A 27,957-nucleotide genomic window follows, 5' to 3' on the forward strand; every position below is an offset into this window, starting at 1 on the left:
TCAGCGACCAAACGCAGACTGGGTGACGGCTTTGCAGAACACCTTTGGTATGACTGCAAGCAGGACCCAGATCTTCCTGTCACTTGCCACTTCAGTAAGAAGTCTCACAACACCAGGTTAGAGTCCAACCACTTGATAGTAATCTTACAAGCTTTCGGAAACGGTGTTCCTTCGTCAGGTGTGTGGAAGGTTCTGATCAGAAAATGGCATATAAGGTCACACACACATTACAGAATGCAAGTCTTTATAGCTAACCTGCTATTCAAGTCTTAAAGATGCAGACAGACAATGTGAGTGGAGATAGCATTAGCATAGGTTAAAGAGATATGTATGGTCTCCAGCCAAGACAGTAACTGAAATTTTATAAGCCCAGGCACGTCATGGGGGTTACAGATAGTGCAACATGAACCCAAGATCCCAGTTGAGGCCATACTCGTGTGCGGAACTTGGCTATCAGTCTCTGCTCAGTGACTCTGCGGTGTGTATCGTGTAGGCCGCCTTGGAGAACGCCTACCTGAAGATCAGAGACCGAATACCCGTGACCACTGAAGTGTTCGCCAAAAGGAAGGGAACACTCTTGCCTGGTGATTGTTGAGCGATGTTCATTCATCCGTTGTCGTAGCGTCTGCATGGTCTCCTCAAAGTACCATGCTTTGGGACATCATTTCCTGCAGCATATTAGGTAGACAACGTTGGCTGAGTTGCAAGAGCATGTGCTGTGTACCTAGTGGATGGTGTTCTCATGTGAGATGATGTCATCCGTGTCGATGATCCAGCATGTCTTGCAGAGGTTGCTGTGGCAGGGTAGTGTGGTGTTGTGGTCACTGTTCTCCTGAAGGCTGGGTTGTTTGCTGTGAACAACGGTCTGTTTGAGGTTGTGCGGTTGTTTGAAGGCAAGAAGTGGGGGTGTGGGGATGGCCCTGGCGAGATGTTCGTCTTCAATGATGTGTTGAAGACTCTGGAGAAGATGTCGTAGCTTCTCCGCTCCGGGGAAGTACTGGACGACGAAGGGTACTCTGTCCACCGTGTCACGTGTTTGTCTTCTGAGCAGGGACGTCTATTGTCAACTTGTCGGACTACGTACTTCAACCAGATGAAATCGAAGTTCTCAGCCGAGGGCTCAATTTCTGCCCCACCACCAAAATGGACCCCATCGGTCTCGCAGTGGACGCACAGGAATTCATCAGGCGAATGAGGCTGCAGGAGTTCGTCCACAAACCACAAAAGGCCAACAGCGAATACAATGAGACAGCCAATGAACCGACAGAGAGATCCACAGTACAGCAACCAAAGAGGAAGGAGTCCAATTGGACTCCTCTGGAAGGCTGCTGCCCTCGACTGGACATGTATGCCCAAGCCATCAGGAGGTGTCTCAACACCAGATTCATCCACCACACTCACACAACAGCCCCGAACATCGCCCAAGCACAATGCAATGCCATCCATGCTCTCAAGATCAACTGCAACATTGTCATCAAACCAGCAGACAAAGGAGGGGGCCATTGTCACCATGAACAGAACAGATTACTGCAAAGAAGTGTACCGACAACTAAACAACGATGAACACTACAGACAGTTACCCACAGATCCGACCAAAGAACACACCTGTCAACTCAACACTTTGATCAAGACCTTTGATCCAGACCTTCAGAGCACCCTCCATGTTCTCATCCCACATACTCCCTGCGTTGGAGATCTCTACTGCCTCCCAAAGATACACAAGGCAAACACACCCGGCTGTCCCATTGTATCAGGCAATGGGACCCTGTACGAGAACCTCTCCGGCTACTTCGAGGGCATCCTGAAACCCATCGTATAAAAGAACCCCCAGCTTTTGCCGTGACACTACGGATTTCCTACAGAAACTCAGCACACATGGAGCAGTTGAACCAGGGAGACTCCTTGTCACAATGGATGTCTCGGCCCTCTACAGCAACATCCCCCATGACAATGGCATTGCTGCAACTGCCTCAGTACTCAACGCCGACAACTGCCAGTTTCCAGATGCAAGTTTACAACTCATCCATTTCATCCTGGACCACAATGTCTTCAACTTCAACAACCAGTTTTTCATCCAGACACATGGAACAGCCATGGGGACCAAATTCACACCTCAATATGCCAATATCTTCATGCACAGGCTCGAACAAGACTTCTTCACCGCACAGGACCTTCAACCAATGCTACACAGTAGATACATCGATGACATTTTCTTCCTTTGGACTCATGGGGAACAATCACAAACAACTATATGATGACATCAACAAGTTCCATCCCACCAGACTCACCATGGACTATTCTCCGGAATCGGTGGCATTCTTGGACACACGCATCTCCATCAAGGATGGTCACCTCAGCACCTCACTGTACCACAAGCCCACAGATAACCTCACGATGCTCCACTTCTCCAGCTTCCATTCTAAACATGTTAAAGGAGCCATCCCCTACGGACAAGCCCTCCGTATATACAGGATCTGCTCAGATGGGGAGGATCGCGACAGACACCTCCAGACACTGAAAGATGCCCTCATAAGAATAGGATATGGCGCTCAACTCATCGATTGACAGTTCCGATGCACCACAGCGAAAAACTGCATTGACCTGCTCAGAAGACAAACACAGGACACGGTGGACAGAGTACCCTTTGGCCATCCCCACACCCCCAATTCTTGCCTTCAAACAACCGCACAACCTCAAACAGACCGTTGTTCGCAGCAAACTACCCAGCCTTTAGGAGAACAGTGACCACAACACCACACCACCCTACCACAGCAACCTCTAAGTCATCTGTGTCCATGATCCGGCATGTCATCATCTCACATGAGAACACCATCCACCAGGTACACGGCACATACTCTTGCAACTCGGCCAATGTTGACTACCTAATACGCTGCAGGAAAGGATGTCCCGAAGCATGGTACATTAGGGAGACCATGCAGATGCTACGACAACGGATGAATGAACATCGTCAACAATCACCAGGCAAGAGTGTTCCCTTCCTGTTGGCGAACACTTCAGCGGTCATGGGCATTCAGTCTCTGATCTTCGGGTAAGTGTTCTCCAAGGTGGCCTTCACGACACACGACAGCGCAGAGTCGCTGAGCAGAGACAGATAGCCAAGTTCCACACACATGAGCACGGCCTCAACTGGGACCTTGGGTTCATGTCACACTATCTGTAACCCCTATGACTTGCCTGGGCTTGTAAAATCTCACTTACTGTCCTGTCTGGAGACAATACACATCTCTTTACTTGTAAGATTACTACTAAATAAACTGGTTGGACTCTAACCTGGTATTGAGAGACTTCTTACTGTGTTTATCCCTGTCCAATGCCGGCATCTCTACATCATGACTTGCCACTTCAACATACCACCCTACTCCTGTCCGCATGTCCGACCTTTGCTTTTTGCAATGTCTTAGTGAACCCCAATACAAACTGGAGGAACAACACCTTATCTTCTGATTGTGCACTTTACAGCCTTTCTGATTGGACATTGAGTTCAACAACTTCAGAGCATCAACTCTCCCCACCATCTTCACCCCACTTCAAATTTTTTTTTCATTTCTTTCCCTCTCGTTCATCCATTTTTATCATCCCTCGTTCCCACTTCAGTTTTTCCACTTCTCCATTCTCAATCTCCATCTTGGCCCCAGACAACCACCCTGTCCCCTTTTCAGGCCAACTGCCACATTCCACAGGCACTCCTTTACAGCTGTACCTCTATTCTGCTATTCTACACATCGCATTCTGATCACTTAATGGACACTTAGCACTCTTCTCAGCTTTCTTCTTCTTACATTTCCCCCACCCTCATAGTATAAATCTCTTCTGACTTTCTTTGCTATTGGCTCTGATGAAGAGTCATCCAGATTTGAAATGTTAGCACTATTCTCTCTCCATAGATGCTGTCAGACCTGTTGAGATTTTCTAGTAATTTCTGTTTTTGTTTCAGATTCCAGCATTCACAGTATTTTACTTTTATTCTGTGTAAGTTTAAAGGAATGATATGGAATTGTAGAATCCCTACAGTGCAGGAGGAGGCTATTTGGCCCATCAGGTCTGCATAATCCCACCTATTCCCTTGACCCAACATCTTTATTCTTGTCAATCCTCCTGACACTAAGGGTTAATGTAGCATAGCCAATCAGCCTAACCTATACATTTTTGGATTGGGAGGAAACTGGAGCACTCGGACGTCCGAGCAGACACAGGGAGGACGTGCAAATTCCACACAGCCTGACTGGAATTGAACCCAGGTCCCTGGTGCTGTGAGACAGCCGTGCTAACCACTATGCCACTGTGCCACTCATTCCCTAGAAGAGCAGGGGTGGATGCAGTAAAAGTGTACTGGAAAGTTCCAGGCATGGAGAGAATGAGCAGCCTAAGCCAATGTTCTCTGCAGTTTAGAAGAATAAACTGTAATCTCAATGAATATACAAGGACTTGGATAGGTTCAGTGTTCAGAGATTGTTTACCCCTGGCTGGAATCGAGAATGAGGGTCACAGCCTTAGTATAAGCCCTAAGCGGAAAAATTGTTTTACTTTATCGTAAACCTTAAAAATTCTCCACTTCAGCTAGCTCTAAATGATCAGTTTAAGCATGTTAAAACAGAGATTGAGAGAGTGCAGTACGATGGTCTTCCTGGTTGACTGGCTCAAAAGGGCTGATTGGATTCCTAATGCTCCTGTCTATGTTCAAAACAGAAGCACAAAATAAAAGTCAGCCTTTGACTAAGATCAAACCTAAGATGGGGTGCAATGCCATATCTTGGCTTGAATTTTGACTCTCTTAAGGGGACCTTAAATTAGATTCAGTTGGATTTTGAATTTGGTTTTTGGAGCAAGCAAGGAATGGATTTGGGTTTGCCCATTGCATTTCGAGCCGTGGCTTTGTAACTTTAAGACTGGAGTGAAAATTTTAAGAAGTAGAGAATGGAATAAGACTAGAATACAAGTGGGGTGAAAGGAAAAGTACTCAAGATAGGTGCGAGTCAGTAGGGTTATATTGAATAGCTTCGCTGCTCCAGAGAAGTACTGGACAACAAAGGGTACTCTGTCGGTCGTGTCCCATGTTTGTCTTCTGAGGAGGTTGGAGCAGTTTTTCGCTATGGTGCATCAGAACTGTCGATTGATGAATCGAGTGCCATGTTACCATATTTGATTACCCTTTCTTAGGGAATCTTTCAGCATCTGTAGGTGTCTGTTGTGTTCCTCTTCATCTGAGCAAATCCTGTGTATATGGAGGGCTTCTCCGTAGGGGAGGGTTTCTCCATAGGGGATGGCTTGTTTAACGGGTTTAGGGTGGAAGCTGGAGAAGTGGAGCATCCTGAGGTTATCCGTGGGTTTGTGGTAGAATGAAGTGCTTGATGGAAATGCATGTGTCCAAGAATGCAACCGATTCTGGACAGTATTCCATGGTGAGTCTGATGGTGAGATGGAACTTGTTGATAGCATGTAGTTGCTTCACCATCAGTCCAAAGGAAGGAAATGTCATTGATTTATCCAGTGTATAGTGTCGGTTGAAGGTCCGGCTTGGTGAAGAGGTTTTGTTCAAACTTGTGCATGAAGATATTGGCATATTGAAGTGCAAATTTGATTTCCATGGCTGTTCCCTGTGTCCGGATGAAGAACTGGATGTTGAAGGTGAAGACGTTGTCTATTCACACCTCTTTAACCTGTGATTATCCCCCTCTCCACTCACATTGTCTGTACCTGTAAAGACTTGATTACCTGTAGAAGCCTCGCATTCCAACCATTATCTTGCAATTGAGTCTCTGTCTATATATATGATTCCAAATAAACCTGTTGGACTTTAACCTGGTGTTGTGAGAATTCTTACTAGAGAAATGTAGATATAGTAGTAGAGGAAGCCATGGAGAATTTTAGGAAGGGAAGAATGGAAATTGAAGGCAAAGTTGAAGTTTTCCACTCAGGCAAGAGCAGGGAACAGCGCCAGTAGAGCCAGAAATAGTTGTTTTCTCACATTTCACCCTACCAACCTTCAGTGGATCATTTTCCGTCCTGTCTGCCACCTGCAACATGGTACCTGCATCAAAAATACCACATCCTTTCCACATTTCAATGGGATAATTTCTTCCCTGATACCATTGTTCAATCACACCTAACACTCCTTCCCACTGTACCTTTATGTGCAACACGCAGGAGGTGTTCCTCCTTCCTGCTAATAGTTATACCATCAGATAAAACAGTGATTTACTTTCAGTTTGGTAAACTGAGAGATTATTAAACCATTTTGCTTCTGAGGTTTCTCTGTTACAGCATATTTATTTACTGTGTATATAAAGAAAAGTTACAAAATTGAGCATTGTTTTATGTGAAACTTAATCTGGTGCTCAGTAATGATTCGGCCAAGGTATGGAACTGTCTTTGAATATGACATGCGTGCGCTCGTCCATGTTTATTTTGAAACAATTTTGCTGAAGTTAATAGACTGTCACAAGGGTAGTAGTTATACAGAAGTTGGTTGTTTATCACCAAGGTTAGTAAAGTATCATTGGGGCTGTAAAGAATGCTGAGAACAATGGTGTTGGTAGTATCCGCTCTCGCTTCTCTTGTCCGTTACTAACAACCATAGTGTTGTTTCTTTGTGGTGGACAAATACCTGAGAGTCTCTGTGACCAAGTGCTGATTTTTGATTCCTTGTATCTAAGTGAGGCGAGGGACTGAAAGGTATGGTGTATTGATGTCAATCAGTGACTGAATTCAAAGCTAAAACTTGTCCTAGATATGATAACTTTCAGGGATGGGTAATAAATTGACTTTAAATTATCTGCTTGGTGGAAATAAGGAGCCACAAGCAGACCTTTTGAAATCTTCTTCCAGATGTCAAGGTTGCCGGACCTTCAACCGACACTATACACTAGATAAATCAATGACATTTCCTTCCTTTGGACTGATGGCGAAGCATCACTGAAACAACTACATGCTATCAACAAGCTCCATCTCACCATCAGACTCACCATGGAGTACTGTCCAGAATCAGTTGCATTCTTGGACACATGCATTTCCACATATATTGGGATACAGATAAAAACATACCCATTCATAAAGTACATAGGGGAGAAGGAGAAGGTGCGGGACATAGTGTTGCAGTTACAGATAAGGTGAAAAGAAAGATTGGCTTAATATATAATAAATTCATTCAAAGTTTCATGGCAGTAGGAAGAAACTGTTCTTGAGTCAATTTGGATGTGTTCTCATATTTTTGTGTCTTTTTCCTGATTGGAAGAGATATGTCCAGGGGGAGCAGGTCCTTGATTATGCTGACTGCTTTTTCAAGGCAATGGGAAGTGTACACAGAGTCAATGGACGGGAGGTTGATTTGCATGATGGACAGAGTTATGTTCACAACCTTTTTTAGTTTCTTGCAGTCTTGGTCAGACCAGGAGCCATACCAAGATGTGATACATCTGGATAGGATGCTTTCTGTCGTGCATCTGTAAAAGTTGGTGAGAGCAACAGCAGATGTGATTTCATAGAATCATAGAAACCCAACAGTGCAGAATGAGGTCATTTGGTCATCACGTCTGCACCGACAATAATCCCAACCCAGGTGCTACCTCCACAACTCCACAGATTTACCCTGCTAATCCCTCTAACCGACACATCCTAGCATAGCCGATCAAGCTAACCCACACATCTTTGGACTGTGGGAGGAAACTGGAGCGGCCGAAGGAAACCCATGCAGCTACGGGGAGAATTGTGCAAACTCCACACAGATAATGATCCAAGCCAGGAATCGAATCCAGGTCCCTGGAGCTGTGAGGCAGCAGTGCTAGCCACTGTGCTATCCCAATATTAGATTTCTATAATTGCTCCTATTTAGTTGATCAGCAGCTGCGAGTAATTCTGCTAATCCTAGTTACACCTCTAATTCAGAAACAAGGAACAGGAGTGTTGGCCATTCAGCCCATCAGATCTGCTCTGCCATTCAATATGATCATGGCTGATCAGATACTTTGATGCTTTCTACACCCATTCTTCTCGTAGCCTCCCCCCAATGCTCCTACAGAGTTCCCTCCCACCCACCCCAATTGCCAACCATTCTGCAGAGTCCATTTTGCTGATTATCACCCCAGCAGAGTTTCCCCCCCCCCCCTTTCCTTCCCATCCTCCAGGGCACATCTCCTGCCTGATCTTACCACCTTGCATTGCTTAAAGTTGGGCAGGATAAGGTTGTAAGATCACACCCACACTGACAGCTTCCATAGTAAGGTAAGAAAAATTTACTTATTAGTCACAAGTAAGGCTTACACTTAGCACCACAATGAAGTTACTGTGAATTTCTCCTAGTTGCCACAGTCAGGCACCTGTTCGGGTCAATTCACCTAACCATCATGTCTTTCAGAATGTGGAAGGAAACCAGAGAACCCAGAGGAAACCCATGCAGTCATGAGGAGAATGTGCAAATTCCACACAGACAGTGACCAAAGCCAGGAATCGAACGTGGGTCCCTGGCGCTGTGAAGAAGCAGTGCTAACCACTGTGCTACCGTGCTGTCCTAAGCCCTCTGGAGTAGAGAATTGCAGAGATTCACAACCCTCTACGTAAAGGAATTTCTCCTCATTTTGGTCCTTAATGGCACCCCCCTTATTTTAAAATTGTGCCCCCTGGTTCTAGTCTCCCAACCAAGGGAAGCACCTTACCTACATCTATCTTGTCTATTCCTTGAAATATTTTGTAAGTTTCAATGAGATTACCTCTTGTTCTTTGAAACTCTAGAGGATCGAGAGCTTAAAAGAGCAGAGCCCCTAGAGGAGTATAGAATATGCAAGAAGAAACTTAAAAATGAAACTAGGGGAGCAAAAAGGGGACATGAATGGGTACTGGCAGGTAGAGTAAAGGAAAATCCAAAGTTGTTTTGCAAGTATGTTAAAGGTAAAAGCATAATTAAGGGAAGAGTAGGGCCTATTAAGGGCCACAGACAAAGGATAAATGATGAATGGCAGGACCCTGGGAAGCACTAAGGATCAGATGAACCTTGATGTGCATGTACACCAGTCCCTTAAGGTAGTAGGACAGGTGCATAAAGTGATTAAGAAGGCATACAGTATACTTTGTCCTTATTAGCCGAGGCATAGAGTTTAAAAATAGGTTGCACTGGAACTATATAAAATGTTGGTTAGGCCACAAATAGAGTATAGTGTGCAGTACTGAAATTCACATTATAGGAGGGAGGTGATGGCACTGGAAAGAGTGCAGAGGGGATTTATCAGGATGATGCCTGGGCTGGAGAGTTTTAAAGAGACTGGATATATCGGGGTTGTTGGTGATTAGAAAATCTTTTTCACCCGAAGTGGTGGGAGACTGGAACTCACTGTCTGAAAGGGTGGTGAAGGTAGAAACCGTCATAACATTTAAGATGTATTTAGAAGTGCATTTACTATGCCAAGGCATACAAGGTTATGGGCCAAGTGCTGGAAAATGGGGTTAAAATAGTTGAGTGGTTTGACTTTGACCAGCACAAACAAGATGGGCCTTTTCTGTGCTGTATTCCTCTGACTTACCAATTTTCAGTCCCATTTCTTTCACCAATACAAGCTTCTTACTTATGCTAATCTCTTTCAACTCCACATTCTCCTTAGTCCCTTAGATTTCTACATCTGGAAGATGAGATTTCCTGTATCATCCTTAGTGAAAAATAATCATTTAGCTTTCTGCCATTTCTTTATTCCACATTATTTCTCCTGACTGCCTGTAATGAACCCACACTTGTCTTAGCCAAATGCTTCCTTTTTACATTTACATGTTTACAGTCTGTTTTTATGTTGTTTTGCTAGATTGCAGTCATATTCTGTTCCTCCTTCATCAGTTTCTTGGCCTTCCTTTGCCATACTGTAAAAATCTCTCAATCCCCAGGTTCACTGCTATTACTGGCAATAAGCCTTTTCTTTTGATCTTGTATAAATAATCCTTAGCTTCCTCTATCAGTTACAGTTGACTGGTTTTTTTAAAGCGGTTTTGTACCCTGAAGGAATGTGTAGGTGCTGTACGCTATGTAATACTTTGTTTTAAGACTACCCATTGCCTATGCAATCATACTTTATTTTCCCAATCCATTACCATCTGTTTACTTTGTCATTTAATCTCTCCTGCCTTCCACCTCCTTACAGGTTTTAACATTTCTTTCTTTCCCTCATATTTTGCTATATCCCAACTTTTTCCAATTCTGACAAGATGCCATCAACCTCAAAGCTAACTTGATTAGGGATTTTACACAGTAGCTTCACTGCAGTGTTAATGTAAGCCTACTTGTGACACTAATAAATAAACTTTCTTATACTTTAATGATCATGTCCTGCTGTCTATGAGCCTCCATTAGCTGGGCATGCGTAGAACGCCGCCGCCTCGGCGCTGTAATGAGCATGCGCGGCGGGAGGTATTGTGGGGCGGGGCAGTGATTGACATGCGCGGAGTGGAGCCGCGTTTGTTCATTTGGAGTGAGGAGCGAGAAGATGGCGGATGGAGATGGTAATGCGCAGGAGGAGGGGAGGGAGAACCGGGAGCACCCGGCATTTACAGCAACGCAAATAAAGAGAGGGAAAGGGGAGATAGGCAGTAGCAGTGCAGTGCTCGCAGCCTGGATCCCATGGGAAGGAGAGGGAGAGAGCGAGGGTGGGAGATCGGGGGCCTCGGGTCTGAAGGAGCTTTCCGCGCCGTTTGTGTCCCTGACCCTCAGTCCTCCTTCCTGCTCTGATCCTGATGTTGGCGGCGCTCTGCTGGATGGATGGAGGAGGGGGGGTGTTTTGTTAGCGCGTCCCGTGGCTCTCAGGGCCGAGGCCCAGTGTGGGTCGGGATCTGAGCACGTGGCAGCACCGCGTGGCGGCGGCTCCCCTCCAGCCGGGCCTGGCGGGTTCACACTGCTGCTCCACGGCCTCCCACACGGTGACACCACGTGTCTCCCGCTGCAAACTTCTTTCACAGCTACCAGCTTGCAATTCTGAGATCTTTGCAATGGTGCAACAATTAGTGGTATGCGATTTCAGGCAATAATATCACCTGTAAAGAGAAGTTTCCTATGTCACATTGCATTTACATCTGTATTACGATTTTAGAGGTGTTAGCGGCCATGTGTACATAGCTTTATAAGTAGAAGTTGAGAATTGATTTCAGGTCGATCCCCCTAATCAAATATGCACCGTTTACCAACAGTTTTGACCTGGTTGACAAGTGACTGCGCAATATAATACAAAATAACGCAACCACGATTGGTAGCTTTCTTCAGGCTTAGTGTGCACATAAAGGTTTTTTTCTCTGCTATGCTTTGCAGGCGATCATTATTAATATATTTCAGAACTGTAGGGATTTCTGTGTGATTTCAAGGATTTAAAAGAGATTAGTATACTGTTTAGTATGAACTAAAAGTTGCAACTCACTAAGAGCTGCATGCATTTGGTACAGTGTATTCATGTAATGAAATGTTCCAAAAGTGGTTGCATCTGATAATGTATATGAATCTACTCTTGAATTGTAAAAATTCTCCTAATAGACTTTGTTTGCCTCTTGCAGCATCTGCTAAGAAACAGAAGAAGCAAAGGAAGAAAAGTGGGGAAAGTATTGGAGTAGGTGTTGAACTCCCTTTTTGATTATCTTCTGAAAACTGCAGTTTAATAAATTTGACGTGTCCATGGTCTTGCTTTGCTGTGCCCAAGGCTACTGCTACATACAAGGGCAAAACTATATACAGGAATTCATACTGCTAGTTGAAATTGCTTGAACAATAAGTGTTTCACCTAAGAAATAGTCCATTTTGGCTCCTTGAGCCTGTTTTGTCATGGCTGATCTTACTGTTGTATTTAAACTCCATTTTGCTGACTGTCCCCATAAGCCTGGACTTCCCTGTAGGCAAAAGTCTGTCTAACTTGACCTTGAATGTATTGAATGATCCAGTCACTGCTGCTCTCTGGTAAGTGAATTCTAAAGATTTGACCTGAGGAAATTCCTCCACATCAACTTCAACCTAATTTTGAAACCTAGTTCAAGATTTCTCCATGAAAGGAAACATCCATTCAGCATCTACCCTGTCAAGTTTTCATAGTCTTACATTTTAATAAGATCACATTACTTGAAACTACAGTGGGTACAGGCCCAACCTGCTCAACCTTTCCTTATAACCCCCACATCCTAGGTATCAATGGAGATGAAAACTATGCAATAATCCTGAGGCCTTGTTAATGTTGTCAACAGTTGTAGTAAGACTTTCTTGCAATAAAGGCTAAAATTCAATATCCACATGCTAACTTAGGGATTTGGATAAGGATACCCTGATTCCCCATGTTCTTCAATATTCTGTAGATTTTTTTCATTTAATTATTCTGTTCTTATTTTTCTACTGGGTGGACAACCACACAGTTTCCACCTTAAATTCCATATGTCAAATTTTTACCTGCTCATCTAAAGTGTAAAGTTACTTATTAGTCACAAGTATGCTTACATTCACACTGCAATGAAGTTACTGTGAAAATCCCTAGTCGCCACACTCCAGCGCCTGATTTGGGTGGATGGAGGGAGAATTTAATGTAGCCAGTGCACCTAACCAGCACACCTTTGGACTGTGGGGGGAAATTGGAGCACCTGAAGGGAACCCACTCAGGCATGGGGAGAACATGCAAACTGCGCACTGTGAACCAAGCCGGGAATTAAACCCTGGTGCTGTGAACTAGCCATGCTAACCACTTTGCCACCGTTTGCAGACTCATATCGCCTTTACAATCTGCTTTCTTCCAACAAAAACAGAAAATATTGGAAAATCTTGGCCGGTCTGACTGTAGAGAGAGAAAGAATAGAGCTAATGTTTTGGGTCTGGGTGACCCTTCCTCAGAGTTGCTTTCCTTGCCTATCTTTGTATTGTCTGCAAATTTGGCTACAGTGTGCTCATTCTGTTCATTTATTAATATAGGTTATAATGAGGTCCCAAGATTGAAATCTGTGGCATCCCATTAGTTACCATTTGCCAAGCTAGAAATGGCCTATTATCAGGACTCTTTCTATCTCTCCTCCATACTCTTTGCTAAGTATTACCTCCAACATTGGGCTTTTATGTGGAACTGTGTAAGTACTTCGGCAATACAAATGTACTACATCTACTGGATCCTTTATGCATTCCTTACATTCTTAAAGAATTCTCAATTTGCCAATTACGTATCTCTTTCTTAAATCCATACTGACTGCCTATTTGCATTATAATTTTTCTAAATGCCTTTTCTATCATTTCCTTGATTTAATTTTGTCATTTTTCCAGTGATGGATGTTAGGCTAGTTGGCCTATAGCTTCCTGCGTTCTACAGAGATGAGAATTTCTACCTGATGGCTGATTTCCAACCTTTTGGTTATGAACTACCACTGTTCGAAAAAAAAACAACATCCAGTACCCCTCCACGCAGTCCATTGTTTCACTTCTCAAACACAGCTTTTATTTGCTTGTGCCTGATCCTGCCCATTATCTCTGCTGATTGTCTGCTTTGGGTATTGTGCATACAAATAAGCAGAAAGATTAGGGTTTGCTTAGGCCTGGTTGTTACGTATCAGCTGTGCCATCTTGGGATGCTAAATTTTGCTGTGTTGTAGCCCCAACTCCACCCTGCTGGATGCAGAAGTGCAAAATGTTCCTCACTGTTCATTCATTTCATAAGCTCCAAGAGCTGGGGTGTCCAGATTATGAGCAGTGAGCAGGCAGTAGTTCCCTGTCACCTGTTCAGTGCTAGCTCTTTTAACATGAACAAATCGCTGGTTTTAATTACCAGATTGTGCAGTAATATTAAATTGTTTATTGAAGTTCAGCCCCTTGAGGACACGTGAGGAGAAGCTAATTAAACTGATTAATCCCCATTGTGCATGATCTCCTGGGGATTGCTGTTAATTTTGGTTTGTTTCATACTTTTCCTTTATAATCAGATAATGGGAAAGACAGCATCCTGGCTGGCAATATTGGGTGACTTTAATTTAGCAACTACAAATGAAGCATAATCTCATGGCACTTGTACAATTCCTGGTATGTCAAATGATGTTCAAAGATTTGTCAGTCCAAGTGTCCAGTTATAGGATGAAAAAGTCCAGGGATTAAATCGCATGCAGATGCGGTAGTTGTTAAATGGTTGCTACCAGTATGTAGAACAAACTGCCCTGTAACTCTTGGGCAGATTAATTTTGCATGATTTTACCAATTTCTCTTTGACCTGAAGTTTATAAAATGCTTTCTCCTCTGCTCTGTGGTGTGTTGAAAAGCTGAGGTCAGTTTAGTGATTTGATAAAAATTTACTCTAGGTAATTAAAGGTGGATGATTGAAAAATGAATGTTTCTGCTTCCTTAATTAAAACCATTCCATTCATTTCAAGTGGCCTGCAGATTGCAAGACATGCTATAGTTGCACAATTCTTCCTCACTAAAACATTTCAGTCATTTTTGTCTTTGGCAGCGCTCAATCCTACTTCTGTCTCCTTTTTTGAATAGAGCTGCTACATTTGCAGTTTTCATACATTGGGACCTTTGCAAAGTCTAGGGGATTTTTAAAGATTACAGTGGTTTCATAACTTAAAATTTGCTAATTGGAAACAAGTAACTGATGTTGGATTTTTACCTCAATTTGGTTTAACTATGTATCGTGTAAAACATCAGACGAGCATAATGTATCAGCTTCTGATGTGGGGCATCCACAATGCTTTAGTTTCCAAGGCAAAGGCTTTACCGCTATCTGAAGGGCTATAACTTGACTCACTTTCAATCACTTTATCAATGTCTTTTGCTTCACTAAAAACTTGCAAAGCTTCATCAGAACTGAGGAAAGATAGAAATGTCGCAAGTGAAAGGGGTGGGGAGTAAAGAATTATGATAAACTGGATGGCAGGCGAGATGATAAATGGCAAAAGTTTTATTGTATAAAAGCCAAAGGGATGGATATAGTAAACAGTTCCGAGATGAGGTGCAAATTGCTATGTGACAACTATCTGAAAAACATTTAGGAACAACAAACTCCAAAACCCAACCCAGCAAAAAAAAAGGTGAAGGTTGTGACCTAAAATTGTTGATCTTAGTATTGAGTCCCAAAGACCTTAGTCAAATTATGAAGTGCTGTTCCTTGACCTGAACTGTTGAGTATTTCTAACATTTTCTGTTTTCATATCAAAAGAACCAGGGCTTGTTTAGGACTTGATAAAAGAAAGCTGCTGCCCTTTGTCTCTGCTAAGGTTTTGGATCATAAATTTCTTGCTGGCATGTGTATACTACATATAATAATGTGCAAATAAATTTTGAAAATCTGTCCTTGTATTTGCAGAGCATCCAGCAGGTGACAAACTTTCTAATTGAACCAGAGACAAAGCCAGCAAAATTAGATACTTCACATTGGCCTTTGTTGCTCAAGGTAATGTTCAGTTATATAATTGTCAAGTGGCAGATTGTGGAATTATGCTTGTATTTGTTTAGTAAGTTTGTTGAGTACTACTAGGCCTACTTTGAAAAAATACTGATTTTTTGTATTATCTCTGCTCACTTAAGGTGAATAAATAATCTCGCTTTGTATTTGAGTGATGTACTGATGGAATGCTGTCTCAGGTGTTTATTTGGCTAGACCAATTCTGCCTGCTCAAAAGTCCCAGGGCACTATTTGAAGAAGAGCAGGGTTGTTCTGCTAGCACCACAGTTGACATTGAGTTCTTCAGTAATATCGCTGAAAGGTCTAGACTCATCTGATTGTTGCTTGTAGGACCGTGCTCTGTTATTGGATACGGTGTTCAACATCAAAGTCTGAGTGCATGACTGGTGCTCTATAAATGTTTTTTTTCAAACCTTATGTTTTGTATTGCAGAATTTTGACAAACTCAATGTTCGGACAACACATTATACACCAATTCCAAGTGGCTGCTCGCCTCTCAAGAGGGAAATTGCTGACTATGTAAGGTAAGCTTACAATCCAGAGTGGAAAAGTTGCTGGATTTTAACTGCTCTGTCTGATCATGAAATGCTGCCATTGGTGAGGAGGGGCTAGGAAGGATTAAATTATTACCAGGAATTGATGTGTACAGGAACTGAAGATAATTGTCGCTGCATCATGCTTACTAAAAGGTTTATTGATTCAGGACTATATCTTGACAGATCAGGATTCATTAACCTTGATAAACCTGCAAACCCATCTTCACATGAAGTGGTGGCATGGATACGCAGGATTCTGCGGGTGGAAAAGACAGGTCACAGCGGAACACTAGATCCTAAAGTAACGGGATGTCTAATTGTTTGTATAGAGCGAGCAACACGACTAGTCAAATCCCAGCAGAGTGCTGGTAAGTGATTTCCTTGCCAACTAATTTTGCTAACAGCATATTTCAGCTACATTTTTTAAAAAAAATCCAATAGCATCAATTTTGACCTATGTGCACGATTACTAATTTCTTCATTTGCATCTTGTAAAAAGCTTTGAAAACTTTGGTTTTTTACCATTTGCTTTCTCGATCGAAGTGCAGTAGAATACTTGGGCTTGCTGTAATCAATGATTTGGGTGGAAATATTTTTAATTGTCATCAGTGACCCATCAGTGCGACTGGGGTATCCTAGCACATGTGGGTGATGCTGTAAGGCACAGTATCAATTGAGGTTAGTTGATTTCACAGTCTGTGGTACAGTAATTGACATGGCCGGTCCTGACGACTCTTGTGCTGTTAATTGTAGGCAAAGAGTACGTGGGAATTGTTCGGCTGCACAATGCTATTGAAAGTGAGCACCAGCTTAGCCGGGTAAGTAACCCTGTTGTGTTTTGTTTTGTTGCCTGTGTTCCCAGTTCAAAATTTCAAGGTGCTTTGTGGAAGAGTGCTGCAGGACTCTAGAATCAAATGATGTACGAGAGTTTAGGAGTGGAGTGGCTTCTCAATCATTCGATTCATTGTCCCACCTCAAGTAACACTTGAGGGTAGAAATGCAAAGCACAATTGGGATGAGGTGTCCAACTTAGTTGTGTTGCCTTTATGCTAAACCAGAAGTTGTGCAGTTTAAGATCTTGTTACTTGTCTCTCCTCCTTGCCCTAAGTGCTTGATGTCTTGATACTGCGTACGTGAAATGATGAATAAGTTTATCCATTCGCCGAGTGCCACTTGCCGCTAGCCACTTCTTTCACAGCACACTGAGTCTTGTTTTTAGGCTCTGGGTGAACTACATTCATCTTGTACCAGGACTTTTTAGTGTTCTGCTGAGAAGTTGTTGGTCCCTGATTGGGTGTATGTGCATGCAAGATGGTTTGGCAGAGTTGGGACTCTCCTGGGATCCAACTCCACAAAGATGAATTATGCAGTCTGATCACGTACGTAAGTGGTTCTAATCGTTTATGTAGAGAGGGCTTTTTGATTAAAATTTCCAGTGGTGATTTTAGGGTGTAATTAGGACTTGTGTGGAAAATTCAAAACTTAATTCCACTTTCTGAATAACTAAGTTTAATGGAAGATTTGGGTTTTTTATATTCCGTCCACTCACTACTACATTATATAACCATAAGTTGAATTTCTCACTCAGGCTTTCGAGATGCTGACTGGAGCCGTATTCCAACGACCTCCGTTGATTGCTGCTGTCAAGAGACAGTTGAGAGTCCGAACCATCTATGAAAGTAAACTAATTGAGTATGATCCAGAGAGACGATTAGGTGAGTCGTGTAATCCCAATAACTTCCAATGATATAGAGCCTTTAAGATAGTAAAAGGTCTCAGTGTGCTTCAGAAGAATGTTATCAAACAAAATTTGACGCCAAGAAACAGGCCAGGGTCTGGGTCAGATATAGATTTCAAGCATTTAAACAAATAACACAACATACCTAGAGAAGTAATTTTAGCACGTATGATTTAAGGGATTTTAATTGCTGAGATAATTGAAGTTAAGAGTGCTTAGGAGGTCAGAATTGAAGGACCGCATAGATTTTGGCTCAGCAGGTGGTTGTAGGGCTGGAAGTATAGGGATAGGAAGCAGTGAAGCCAACGTATGAGCATGGATTTGTAAACAAAGGTGAAAATGTTGCCAGACCAGAGGCTGTGATGTAGATCAGCCACATTGGTAATGGGTAAATAGATTGGATATGTACAAGTTCATAGAGTGAAAGATGAGGGATTATCTAGGAGATAGTTGAATAGTTGGGTCTTGAGGAAGCAAAGACATGAAGATCAGGATTTTGGCGGCAAATGAGCTGACTCAGATAACATGGGTAATATATGGTTAAAAAATTCTTGTTTAAGGGAATCTTAAAACAAAAAAGCTCTCACTTGCCAAGCTGCTTTCTGGCCATATGATGTTGAATAGATAACATTAGCACACTGTGCCAAGATGACTTCTATCTATCACCCTTGACTGATGGCTAAGCACCCTGGTTTACGTAATAAGCACTGTATAAAATCTCTTGTTTCATGTACTTTGTGGTGAATGGTGATTTTTCTCATTTAAATTACCAAACCCAAGGTTGCCTTACTGTATCCTGAATTATATATATAAATAACGTAATACTTTTGTACCCATGGCTAGGAATCTTTTGGGTGAGTTGTGAAGCAGGGACGTATATCCGAACGCTGTGTGTACATATTGGTCTGTTACTTGGAGTTGGAGGTCAGATGCAGGAGCTAAGAAGAGTGCGATCTGGTGTGAATGGTGAAAAGGTAAGAAAAGTCCTTCTAAACAGTCTTAATTTAACATTAGTGGTTAGCACTGCTGTCTCAGTGCCAGGGACCTGGGTTTGATTCCCCACTTGGGTCACTATCAGTGTGGAATTTGCATGTTCTCCCTGTGTCTGCATGGTCTTCCTCTGGGTATTCTGGTTTCCTCCCATGGTTTGGTTAGGTGCATTGACCTGAAAGGCAGTGGAATGTGGTGACTTGAGGAATTTTACATAACTTTTAAGTGCTTGCATGACAGTCAATTTTCTGGTTGCTGTTTGGCCTAATGAATGTGCTAAACTATTGCACGGTAATGGCTACTGCTTCTGTTGTCTTGTTCTATATCCTGTTTTGATTCCAAAGTGTTGAGTTCGGTACAGGTTATGATACTCCTGTATTGGTAGTTAAACTTTGGAAAAGTGAAAAGCAACAGAGTTGACAGACTTGGTGGCAATATGTACCCCCACCAAGAAACTCTTAGCTGACAGTCACATTTTTTAATTGTTTTGTATTTCTACTGGTTGGTAACTAGTGTTAAAGTTTTTGCTTTGTAACTTCAGGATAACTTGGTAACAATGCATGATGTGTTGGATGCCCAATGGCAGTATGACCACAACAAGGATGAGACCTATCTGCGTCGTGTCATCTACCCCCTTGAAAAACTGATGACAACCCACAAACGACTTGTTATGAAGGACAGTGCAGTAAGTAGAGGAAATGCAAGAAGTGTAAAACAAAGTTGTTGTTTGATGCCCAACATTTTCACACAGCTCGAGTCTGTTTCCAGTAGTTCCTGTTTGAGTAAATGTTGCCTCATGTTTATGCCCACAATAATGTAGCTTTACTAAAATTACTAATGGCAGAATGCAACAATGCTGGTTTATAGTTGGAGCTCTTGCTATGTTACGATGAGGATTGTGATGGCAATGAAGGCATTGACAACCCTACATAATTCTTGTCATGCCTGCTGAGATGAGCCACTAGTTTCTAATGTGCTGCTCTTGCTGAGGTAAAAGTAGGGTGCTTTTAATATGTAACTAATTTCTTTACTTCATTCATTTAAATGATGACCTGTTGAAGCATGTAGACAAGTCATTGACACACTTTCAGAAGTCTGCAGTTTGCTGAATAACTTGCTTCTGTCTTACCGAAGTGATTTTGTTCCATTAGGTAAATGCCATTTGCTATGGCGCCAAGATCATGCTGCCAGGTCTGCTGCGTTATGAAGATGGAATTGAAGTGAATCAGGAAATTGTTGTCATCACAACAAAGGGAGAAGCAATTTGTATCGGTAAAAGAACCTGGAATTAAATGTTAACATTTTGTGGGACAGTTTAGAATTTGCTTTTTTGTGTTGACCAGTTAGTATTTAGCATGTATCTTTGACCAGTGTTGCAGTTACATGTTGTGAATTATGTCCCTTTTGGGCATGACTTTGCAGGGTGTCTAAGAGCAAAAGTAAGTAGAGTTGGGCAGCATCGTGGCACAGTGGTTAGCACTGCTCCCTCACAGCGCCAGGAACCCAGGTTCAGTTTTGGCCTTGAGTCGTGCTCTGTGGAGTTTGCACATTCTCCCTGTGTCTGCATGGTTTCCTCCCAGATGCTTCGGTTTCCTCCCACAGTCCAAAGATGTGTGGGTTAGGTTGATTGGCCATGCTAAATTGACCTTAGTGTCAGGGGGATTAGCAGGGTAAATATGTGGGGTTGTGGGAATAGGGCCTGGGTGGGATTGTGGTCAGTGCAGTGGGCCAAATAGTCAACTTCTGCACTAAGGATTCTATTCTATGAGAAATACTATATATGTTTGAAAAATTTCTAGGTAGGGTTGCTGGTAATTACACTTCTGTTTTACTTGGCAGCAATTGCATTAATGACAACAGCAGTGATATCAACTTGTGACCATGGTGTTGTAGCAAAGATCAAGCGGGTTATTATGGAGCGGGACACTTACCCACGTAAGTGGGGGCTGGGACCAAAGGTAAGCTCAGGTGGTTTGCATGGTGGGCAGATCCAGTTAGTTTGTAACCACAGGCAGGTGGATAGTGAACATTGAGCATTTCATGCCATGATGACTTTTGCTTTGAATAACATAGCCACTTGTTAAAATGCAAATTGGCCATACTTGAGATGCAACTTCTAAAGAGATTGTCTAGCTGATTATTCAATCATGATGGTAGGAAAAGAACAATTGCTTCAGAATTTTGAATATTAGTGTAAACCACTGAGCTGGTTGTATCTTAACAAAACAGCTGAAACTGCATGGCATGTTGGTTTATTATAGTGAAGGGAAAAGACAATGCATACATTCCTGATGCTCGAGAGCAAATGGGACTCCAGCCGCCCTTTCTTGAGGGTTTAGGGAAAATGTTAAAGATTATCAGTAGCAGCTAATGGTCATTTTTAAATATGGTCAACTACTGTTTCACTAGTGATGGGAGTAAATTAATCATAAATACTTTGTTTTACTTTTGAAGGCAAGTCAGAAGAAAATGATGATTAAGCAGGGTTTGTTAGATAAATATGGCAGACCGAATGGAAGTACCCCTGAGTCGTGGAAGAAGGAGCACGTAGATTATAAGTAAGGACTTTTTGTATTATGGAATTAGCATGTTTCTGATCCAACCATTTCTGCTTATGTTAGTATATTCTTGTTGTACCACTAGGTGGCACACTTTATAATATATACACACACGTGTATGTAATATTGTGTACTGATCTCAATTTAAATAGGCCTGTTACAGAATACATAGCATACTGGTGAGCCAATTAGTAATCATATGTTGTGGATCAGTTTTCACCAGTAACTGAATTGTTAAACTGTGTGAAGGATGCTGAAGAACAATCTCCTGGTGTCCCGAAATGTTTTACAGCTAATGGAGTGGATTCTTGAAGTGCTATAATTAGGGGAAAGGCAACAACAAATTTGTTCAGCAATCCCCCACAAGCAACAATGTGACTAGCATGATATATTTCAACTGGCCAAGAATTCTCCACTCTTTCAAACTTCTTTCTTCTGAGGAAGATGAGACTATTGCTTCAATACTGTCATCCAAGATTTTTACAAATTTGACAATGAACCCATATCCTTCTGACTCATGTGTTGCCAGCATCTAAAGTCACCATAAGATGATTGATTTAAGGAATGTTGTAATGAATTGTGTGAAAGCAGATACTTATCCCTTTCCAGTCTGGTGTGGCTTTAGAGGGAGTCAGTCTGCAAGAGTAATTGGAATTGCACCTTCATTCCAACTCTGTAATACTGTTGGGGTTCAGCATTTCCTAACACTTTCTGACTACGAGTTGCAGTATTGAATTTTTTTGGGCTGTCTTTTGGCAATCTTAACATGTGAGCTGTACGTTAATGGTGAGTGTGTGCAAATGACGTGTTTTGATATTAGCCAAAGATAACTGGTTTTTGCAAGCCTCCTCCATTGAAATGTACAAATTGTTTCTTTCTAGTCTGGCAACTGTAGCAACACCTGACAATGCAACTCAAGCTCAACCAGTGAAGGTAAGTGTCCCAGAGTTGGGATTAGCTGCCTGCATTACAGTATTCCAATGGCTGCTCATAACCAAGAGATGCAAATTCATAGAGCTAACTAATTTAATTACTGATGTGTTTGGTTTCTGCAGGAGATTAATTTTTTTTAGGTGTTGTTTAGTTTCCTCATTCATGATACTATGCAAGAGTTCTATGGATATTGACATTTTGTATGTGATATCAATCATCTGGGAATTATTGTCAACTGCATGCAAGCCCCGCCCCAAAGCAAATTATGCCATTGCCTAGTTCACCCTCAAGTCATGAGTTACGCATTTGACATCCCCCTGAAAATGTGGTCAAATCAAACTAGCTTCCCTGTAACTTGCTTTATGTCACTGTCTGGACACCTCCCAGCTATTGCTAGCATTTGGATTATTTCTATCTGCAGGTTTGTGCACTTGGGAGGGGAGTTAACTTTAGATTTTCTGATATTAACATCCTAAATTGGAATGGACGATCTTTGTTCTTGTTGGAAGCTTACATGCAATTAATCAAGTGATTACTCTTACTGCAGGTGACAGTTGAGCACGTGTGCAAGTAGTTGGTCCGTAATGAACTGTTTGTTGTAGGGGATACTTGCTGTCATAGTACTGGTTCCAGTCATTGATGTAATTTTGTGTGTGTCCTCAGAGAAAGCGAGAGAGTGAAAGTGAGGGTGATGAACCAGTAGTCCCATCCACCCCAACAACACCAGAAGCTTCACAAGATTTGAGCAAGAAAGATAAAAAGAAAAAGAAAGAAAAGAAGCAAAAGTTACTGCTAGAGACTGGGGTAAGTGCTGGTAGTATGGTGCTGGTTGTTTGGCACTTACAATTTGAATATTGTATAGTTGGTGCTTACAGAGGGAAATGGGAAAGGTCTGTCAGGATGTGAGCTGACACCTTTTTTCTGCCAGCCCAACTTGAGTTAATAAAGTTGACTCAGGCTTTGGACCAAACTTAGCAACTGGCTTGTTTCTGCTCTTGGCAATGCTTATGTCATCTGAGCCAAAAAAAAAATTGTGTTTGTGGGATGTGAGCACCGCTGGTCAATCTGGTATTTATTAGCGCCCATAATTGCTCTTGTGAAAACGGCGGTGAACCACTACATGAAGTGCTGCAGGCCTGATGGTGTAGGTGCACCCATGGCGCTGTTGGGAAGGAGTTCCAGGATTTTGACCCAGCGAGAAGGAAGCTACATTCATCCAAGTCAGGATGATGTGCAGCTTGGAGAGCTTGCAAGTGGTGGTATCCCTGTGCAACTGCTGCGTGTGTCCTAGGTGGTAATAGGTCATGAGTTTGGAAAGTGCAGCTGAAGTTTTAAGTAGATAGAATCACTTTTTCCAAATACCGTTAAATATGTGGAAAATGATTAATTCACTAAGTGATTCCAGGCAAAGTCCTGACTGATATGAGCCAGGATTTATTTTTGGATCAGATTGTATTTTGCAATGTTTTTCTTGATGCTCAGTTTTAGAAAATGAGATGCAAGAGCAAATTTCCCTTTTTAACCAAGTATGTACAGTTTTGTTACATCAAGGTACTTTCTCAAAGTTGTTTTGGTTTCTGTAAATTCTCAAATTAAGCGACACCAAGCCAGAAATGTTAATGATTTTGTCATATAGGACAGTGTTCATGTGTACTTACAAGTTATATTTATTGGCCTTTTACTTGTTTCAGGAAACAATTGAAAGTATTGATCCACAATCTACCCCATTGACGCCCAAGAAGAAGAAGAAGAAAAAAGAAAAAGAGATTGAAGCAGGAGAATCTGCGACTGTAGTAAGTGCTATTGATAGTCATAGAGTAGTCAAATGGATGTAACGCAGAATAGCAGGAGTAGGCCATTTGGTACTTCGAGCCTGCTCCACCATTCGTTATGATCATAGCTGATCATCCAACTCCAGTAACCTGATCCTGCTTTCCTTCCTGACACATTCTCTGCTCCCCAAGCTTGACTCTTTGAAAACATTCCATATTTAGGCCTCAAAACTTCGGGGTAGAGAATTCCACAGGCTCGCCATTCTGATTGAATAATTTCCCTTGTTCTCAGTCCTAAATCATTTACCTGGTATCCTCAGACTGACCTGATTCTGGGCACCTCCAACATTGGGAACATACTTCTAGTGTTTAAGCTTGTTAGAATTTTATAGGTTTCTTTGCACTCACCCCTGCCCAATTCTTCTTAACTCCAGTGAATATATTCCTAGCTGCCTCAATCTCTCCTCATTCATCAGACCTGCCACTCCATGAATCAGTCTGGTAAAGCTTCACTCTCCCCCCTCTAGAACAAAAATATCCTTTTTCAGCTAAGGAGACCAATACTGTAAACACTATTCCAGGTGTCGTCTCACCAAGGCCCTGCATAACATTCTTCCTAAGCTCAGTACTCTCGCACTGCTTGCCATTGGGAACAGTCGCCCCTCTTCCTACTGTTTGCTGTCTGCCAACTGGCTTTCTAACCATCTTCATACAAAACCCTCAATTCCACGTACTTTAATTTTATACTAATCTCTTATGTGCAACTCTTCTAAAAATCCACATAAACACATCCACTGGTTCCTGCTCCACAACTCTTACTAATTATGTCCTTGAAGAATTCCAGTAGATTTGCCAGGCTGATTTCCCTTTTTATAAATCCAGATTGATTATAAATCCGTCTGATCTTGGCACTCTATTCTGAGTAATCTGCTATTAAACCTTTAACATTGTCCCCACTGCTGATGTCAGGCTGATTTTGGTCTATAATTCTCTATTTCTCTCTTTTTAAGTAGTGGGATTACATTAGCTACTCTTCAATCTGTAGGAACTGTTCCACAGTCTACAGAATCCTGGAAGATGACCACCAATGCGTTCAACTTTTATTATTGCAGAACAACAATGTGTTTGATTTGAGACGCAGTAATGTTCTATTCTTTGTGCATGTCACACTGCAGAACCAAAGTGTGTACTTTTGTTTCTTTGTTGCTCTCATTGAGCTGAATCCTGAAATAGTTCTTTTTTTTTTGCTTTGAATCAATACAGTGGTGTCAGGCTCCCCTCTTTGTAAACTGGCTTGTCACACAAAAGCCTTTGCCTGCAATCGGCAATGTATGTACACCTTTGCTGCTGCCCATGATAGTTTGGCTGTTCATTTGAAGTAAGAGATGAAAGTGACTGCTGTATAGCCTAATGTGCTGATGTTTTACAGACTTTATTCGCTAATGTAATTAATCTTCCACAGACCACCGAAAGCTCTAAGAAGAAGAAAAAGAAAAAGGTTGAAACAGATGAGTGATGGAATGGCACAAACCTCCAGTGGAAAACAGAGAGCAGTCTTCACTCTGGGACAAAATGTGATGGAAATGCACCACCTTAATTTCCACCCAGTGATCAGAGATTTAAATTTTGCTGAAATGACTTTCACACTTGTGTGCAATCTTGTAACCAGGCTCTTGCTCCCATGTTCAGTTCACTATCCTGTTGTAAAGATAGTAGTCAAGGGATGTTGAATAAATTGCATTCGTGTTCATCATGTTCATAGTTATACCTAAGGAAAGCTGCATTGCTCTGAGAAGGGCAGAAAATCTGCATGCACAGTTGTTGGACATTAGCAGCACCTCATTGTTACGCACCCTGTGTTTAACCAATCATTTTGTGCAAGGGGCATTTACGATATTAATGGCGGTATTGCAATCTAGCAATTCTTCTACAGCCAGTCTAGTATCTGCCTAGTGTCTGAAATCAGTTACAATCCAGGGCTGTAAATGCTCTGACTGCTTTTAGTTAAAAACATTTCATACTTGGTTGAAACCTATTTGCAGAATGTCATATAGGCTGCATGCCAAAATTTGGCCAGGTTTCAAGATTGAAATATCTGCTGATCAGGTATAGTTGCTCTGAATTGGTCTGTGTTGCTTTTGGGTTTTGTATTAATTTGCCATACAATTGTAATGATGTCTTGACTTTTCATTTGAAGAATGTAATGGGCTACTGCTACCTCCTCCCTACCCTAATAACGTTGAGTTGGACATTTAAACAGGAGAGTGAACAATGAAATACTTTGCTTCCATCCATCTTAGCAAGAGTTCCCTCTAATGGGATGAATTTGGAGGTTACTTCAATATTGACTATTTTAAATATTTTTATATTGGTGCTTTATGACACCATACTGATTATGTACATTGTAATAAAGGTAAAAGGCAGTTTTTTAGTTCAATAAACTTTTGCCTTACAAGGTGTGCTGTGGTTTTGTGTTCAACCAGTTTGAGCCAAATGCACATATAATTGTACAGATATGCCTGACTGTTGTAACAGGTTTTTGTTATTTTTTAAACAATAAATGGTTCCTTTATACTTCCTGTTGTGTTTTTTAAAATCTGATTAATCGAGTAATAACAAGAGAATTGACCTCTGCTGCCACTGAATGTTGGCTGTGTTCAGTTATATTTAGGGATATTTTAAGTTTTAGTGTCAAGTAGCTTGCATTAGTACTACAATGAACGTACTGTGAAAATCCTGTAGTTGCAATATCTGGCATTTAGTATTTCATTTCACCAAACAAACACTTTGGGCTGTGGGAGGAAACCAGAGTATCTGCAAGAAACTGATGACACAGTGACCCAAGCTATATGTTGTTAAGGGTTATGGGGAGAAAGCGGGAAAGTCGAACTGACCCACCAGATCAGCCATGATCTTATTGAATGGCGGGGCAGGCTCGAAGGGCTAGATGGCGCAGTCCTATTTCTTGTGTTCTTATGTTCTTAAGCTGGGAGCTAGATTCCTGGTGCTGAGAGACATCAGTGCTAACCACTGTCATGCCCTTTTTTATTTAAAAGTTTATTAGTCACAAGTAAGGCTTACGTTAGAACTGCAATGAAGTTACTGTCAAATTCCCCTAGTCGCCTTGAATTAGCATCTGTTCAGGTCAATGCACATAACAGCGCATTTTTTAGACTGGGAGGAAATGTTAGTGTGGGCAAACACCACACAGTGACACAAGCTGGAACTCAACTCGAGTTCCTGGTATTCAGGCAGTAGTGCTAACCACTACTGCTCAGTTGTGAGCTGATTCTGAATGTTAGTAAATAGCAACCTTAACAGGTACCATTGATTATTTTCATATTTTAGAAATGTGTATGGAAAAATTGTTTCCACGCATTGTCTGCTTTTCCCAATAGCATGATGTGGATATGCCGGCGTTGGACTGGGGTAAACACAGTAAAAAGTTTGACAACACCAGATTTAAGTCCAACCGATTTATTTGATAGAAACCTCGAAAGCTAGTGAGTTTACTATCAAATAAATCGGTTGGACTTAAACCTGGCGTTGTCAGACTTCTTACTGTGTTTCCCAATAGCAGGCAACTCTGAGCATTGTCATCCTTCGAAACACATTTAGTTATGCTAAAGTACATTGAGATATGGGATTTAGGCTTGATGTACATGTGGTAAAATATCAAGTTATTCATAGTTTCTTTTCAAGTAATGCTCAAATTTTCACCTGAATGGTATTGATAGACTGATTATAGAATCCGTATGGTGCAGAAGGAGGCCATATAGTCCATCAAACTTCAACCAGCAATCCCCAGGCACCGTTCCCACATATTTACTGTTATTTCCCCCGACACTAAGGGTCTAACTAGCATTGCCAATCCATCTAACATGCATTTCTTTGGACTGGTAGGAAACCTGAACACCCGGAGAAAACCCATGCAGATGTAGAATGTGCAAAGTCTACACAGACTGACCCAAGCTGGGAATCAAACGCAGGCCGAAAATAAGTATTTTTATTATTTCCCAGTTATCACAGCAAATC

At 41.9% G+C, this 27,957-nt stretch overlaps 1 protein-coding gene and 3 non-coding genes across 5 annotated transcripts; all 4 read left to right on the top strand.

The window, feature by feature from the left end:
• Positions 1 to 10,424: 10,424 nt before the first annotated feature.
• dkc1 (dyskeratosis congenita 1, dyskerin) lies at positions 10,425 to 26,496 on the top strand. Of its 2 annotated transcripts, XM_080187666.1 has the most exons (16): positions 10,425 to 10,494; positions 11,533 to 11,585; positions 15,297 to 15,383; positions 15,828 to 15,919; positions 16,115 to 16,299; positions 16,685 to 16,749; positions 17,520 to 17,646; positions 18,513 to 18,643; positions 19,201 to 19,344; positions 19,811 to 19,931; positions 20,499 to 20,617; positions 21,114 to 21,217; positions 22,099 to 22,150; positions 22,814 to 22,954; positions 23,842 to 23,943; positions 25,385 to 26,496. In XM_080187666.1, exons 1-16 carry the CDS (start codon positions 10,479 to 10,481, stop codon positions 25,436 to 25,438), a joined length of 1,593 nt encoding a protein of 530 aa, XP_080043792.1. In that variant the 5' UTR covers positions 10,425 to 10,478; the 3' UTR covers positions 25,439 to 26,496. The 2 variants fall into 2 exon arrangements, with proteins under 2 accessions (XP_080043792.1, XP_080043793.1); XM_080187667.1 differs by lacking the exons at positions 22,099 to 22,150; positions 22,814 to 22,954; positions 23,842 to 23,943; positions 25,385 to 26,496 and having other exon boundaries at positions 21,114 to 21,221.
• On the top strand, positions 17,065 to 17,310 carry LOC145342768 (small nucleolar RNA SNORD17). The gene has a single exon (XR_013886623.1). It is a non-coding gene; the product is annotated as a small nucleolar RNA SNORD17 (small nucleolar RNA).
• On the top strand, positions 18,275 to 18,350 carry LOC145342761 (small nucleolar RNA SNORD83). Its single transcript, XR_013886616.1, has one exon. It is a non-coding gene; the product is annotated as a small nucleolar RNA SNORD83 (small nucleolar RNA).
• On the top strand, positions 18,996 to 19,130 carry LOC145342767 (small nucleolar RNA SNORA36 family). Its single transcript, XR_013886622.1, has one exon. It is a non-coding gene; the product is annotated as a small nucleolar RNA SNORA36 family (small nucleolar RNA).
• Positions 26,497 to 27,957: the final 1,461 nt, after the last annotated feature.

The sequence above is a fragment of the Carcharhinus amblyrhynchos genome, chromosome 4 (genome assembly GCF_965287045.1).
Source record: "Carcharhinus amblyrhynchos chromosome 4, sCarAmb.v2.hapA, whole genome shotgun sequence".
Lineage (NCBI taxonomy): Eukaryota > Metazoa > Chordata > Chondrichthyes > Carcharhiniformes > Carcharhinidae > Carcharhinus > Carcharhinus amblyrhynchos.

What these genes read in the sequence shown, in the direction of transcription:
- dkc1 (XM_080187666.1), top strand. An exon ending in GTGAGCACCAGCTTAGCCGG is followed by an intron (nt 16,750 to 17,519) that starts GTAAGTAACCCT and finishes TTTCTCACTCAG; the next exon opens with GCTTTCGAGATGCTGACTGG. An exon ending in AGTTACTGCTAGAGACTGGG is followed by an intron (nt 22,955 to 23,841) that starts GTAAGTGCTGGT and finishes TACTTGTTTCAG; the next exon opens with GAAACAATTGAAAGTATTGA.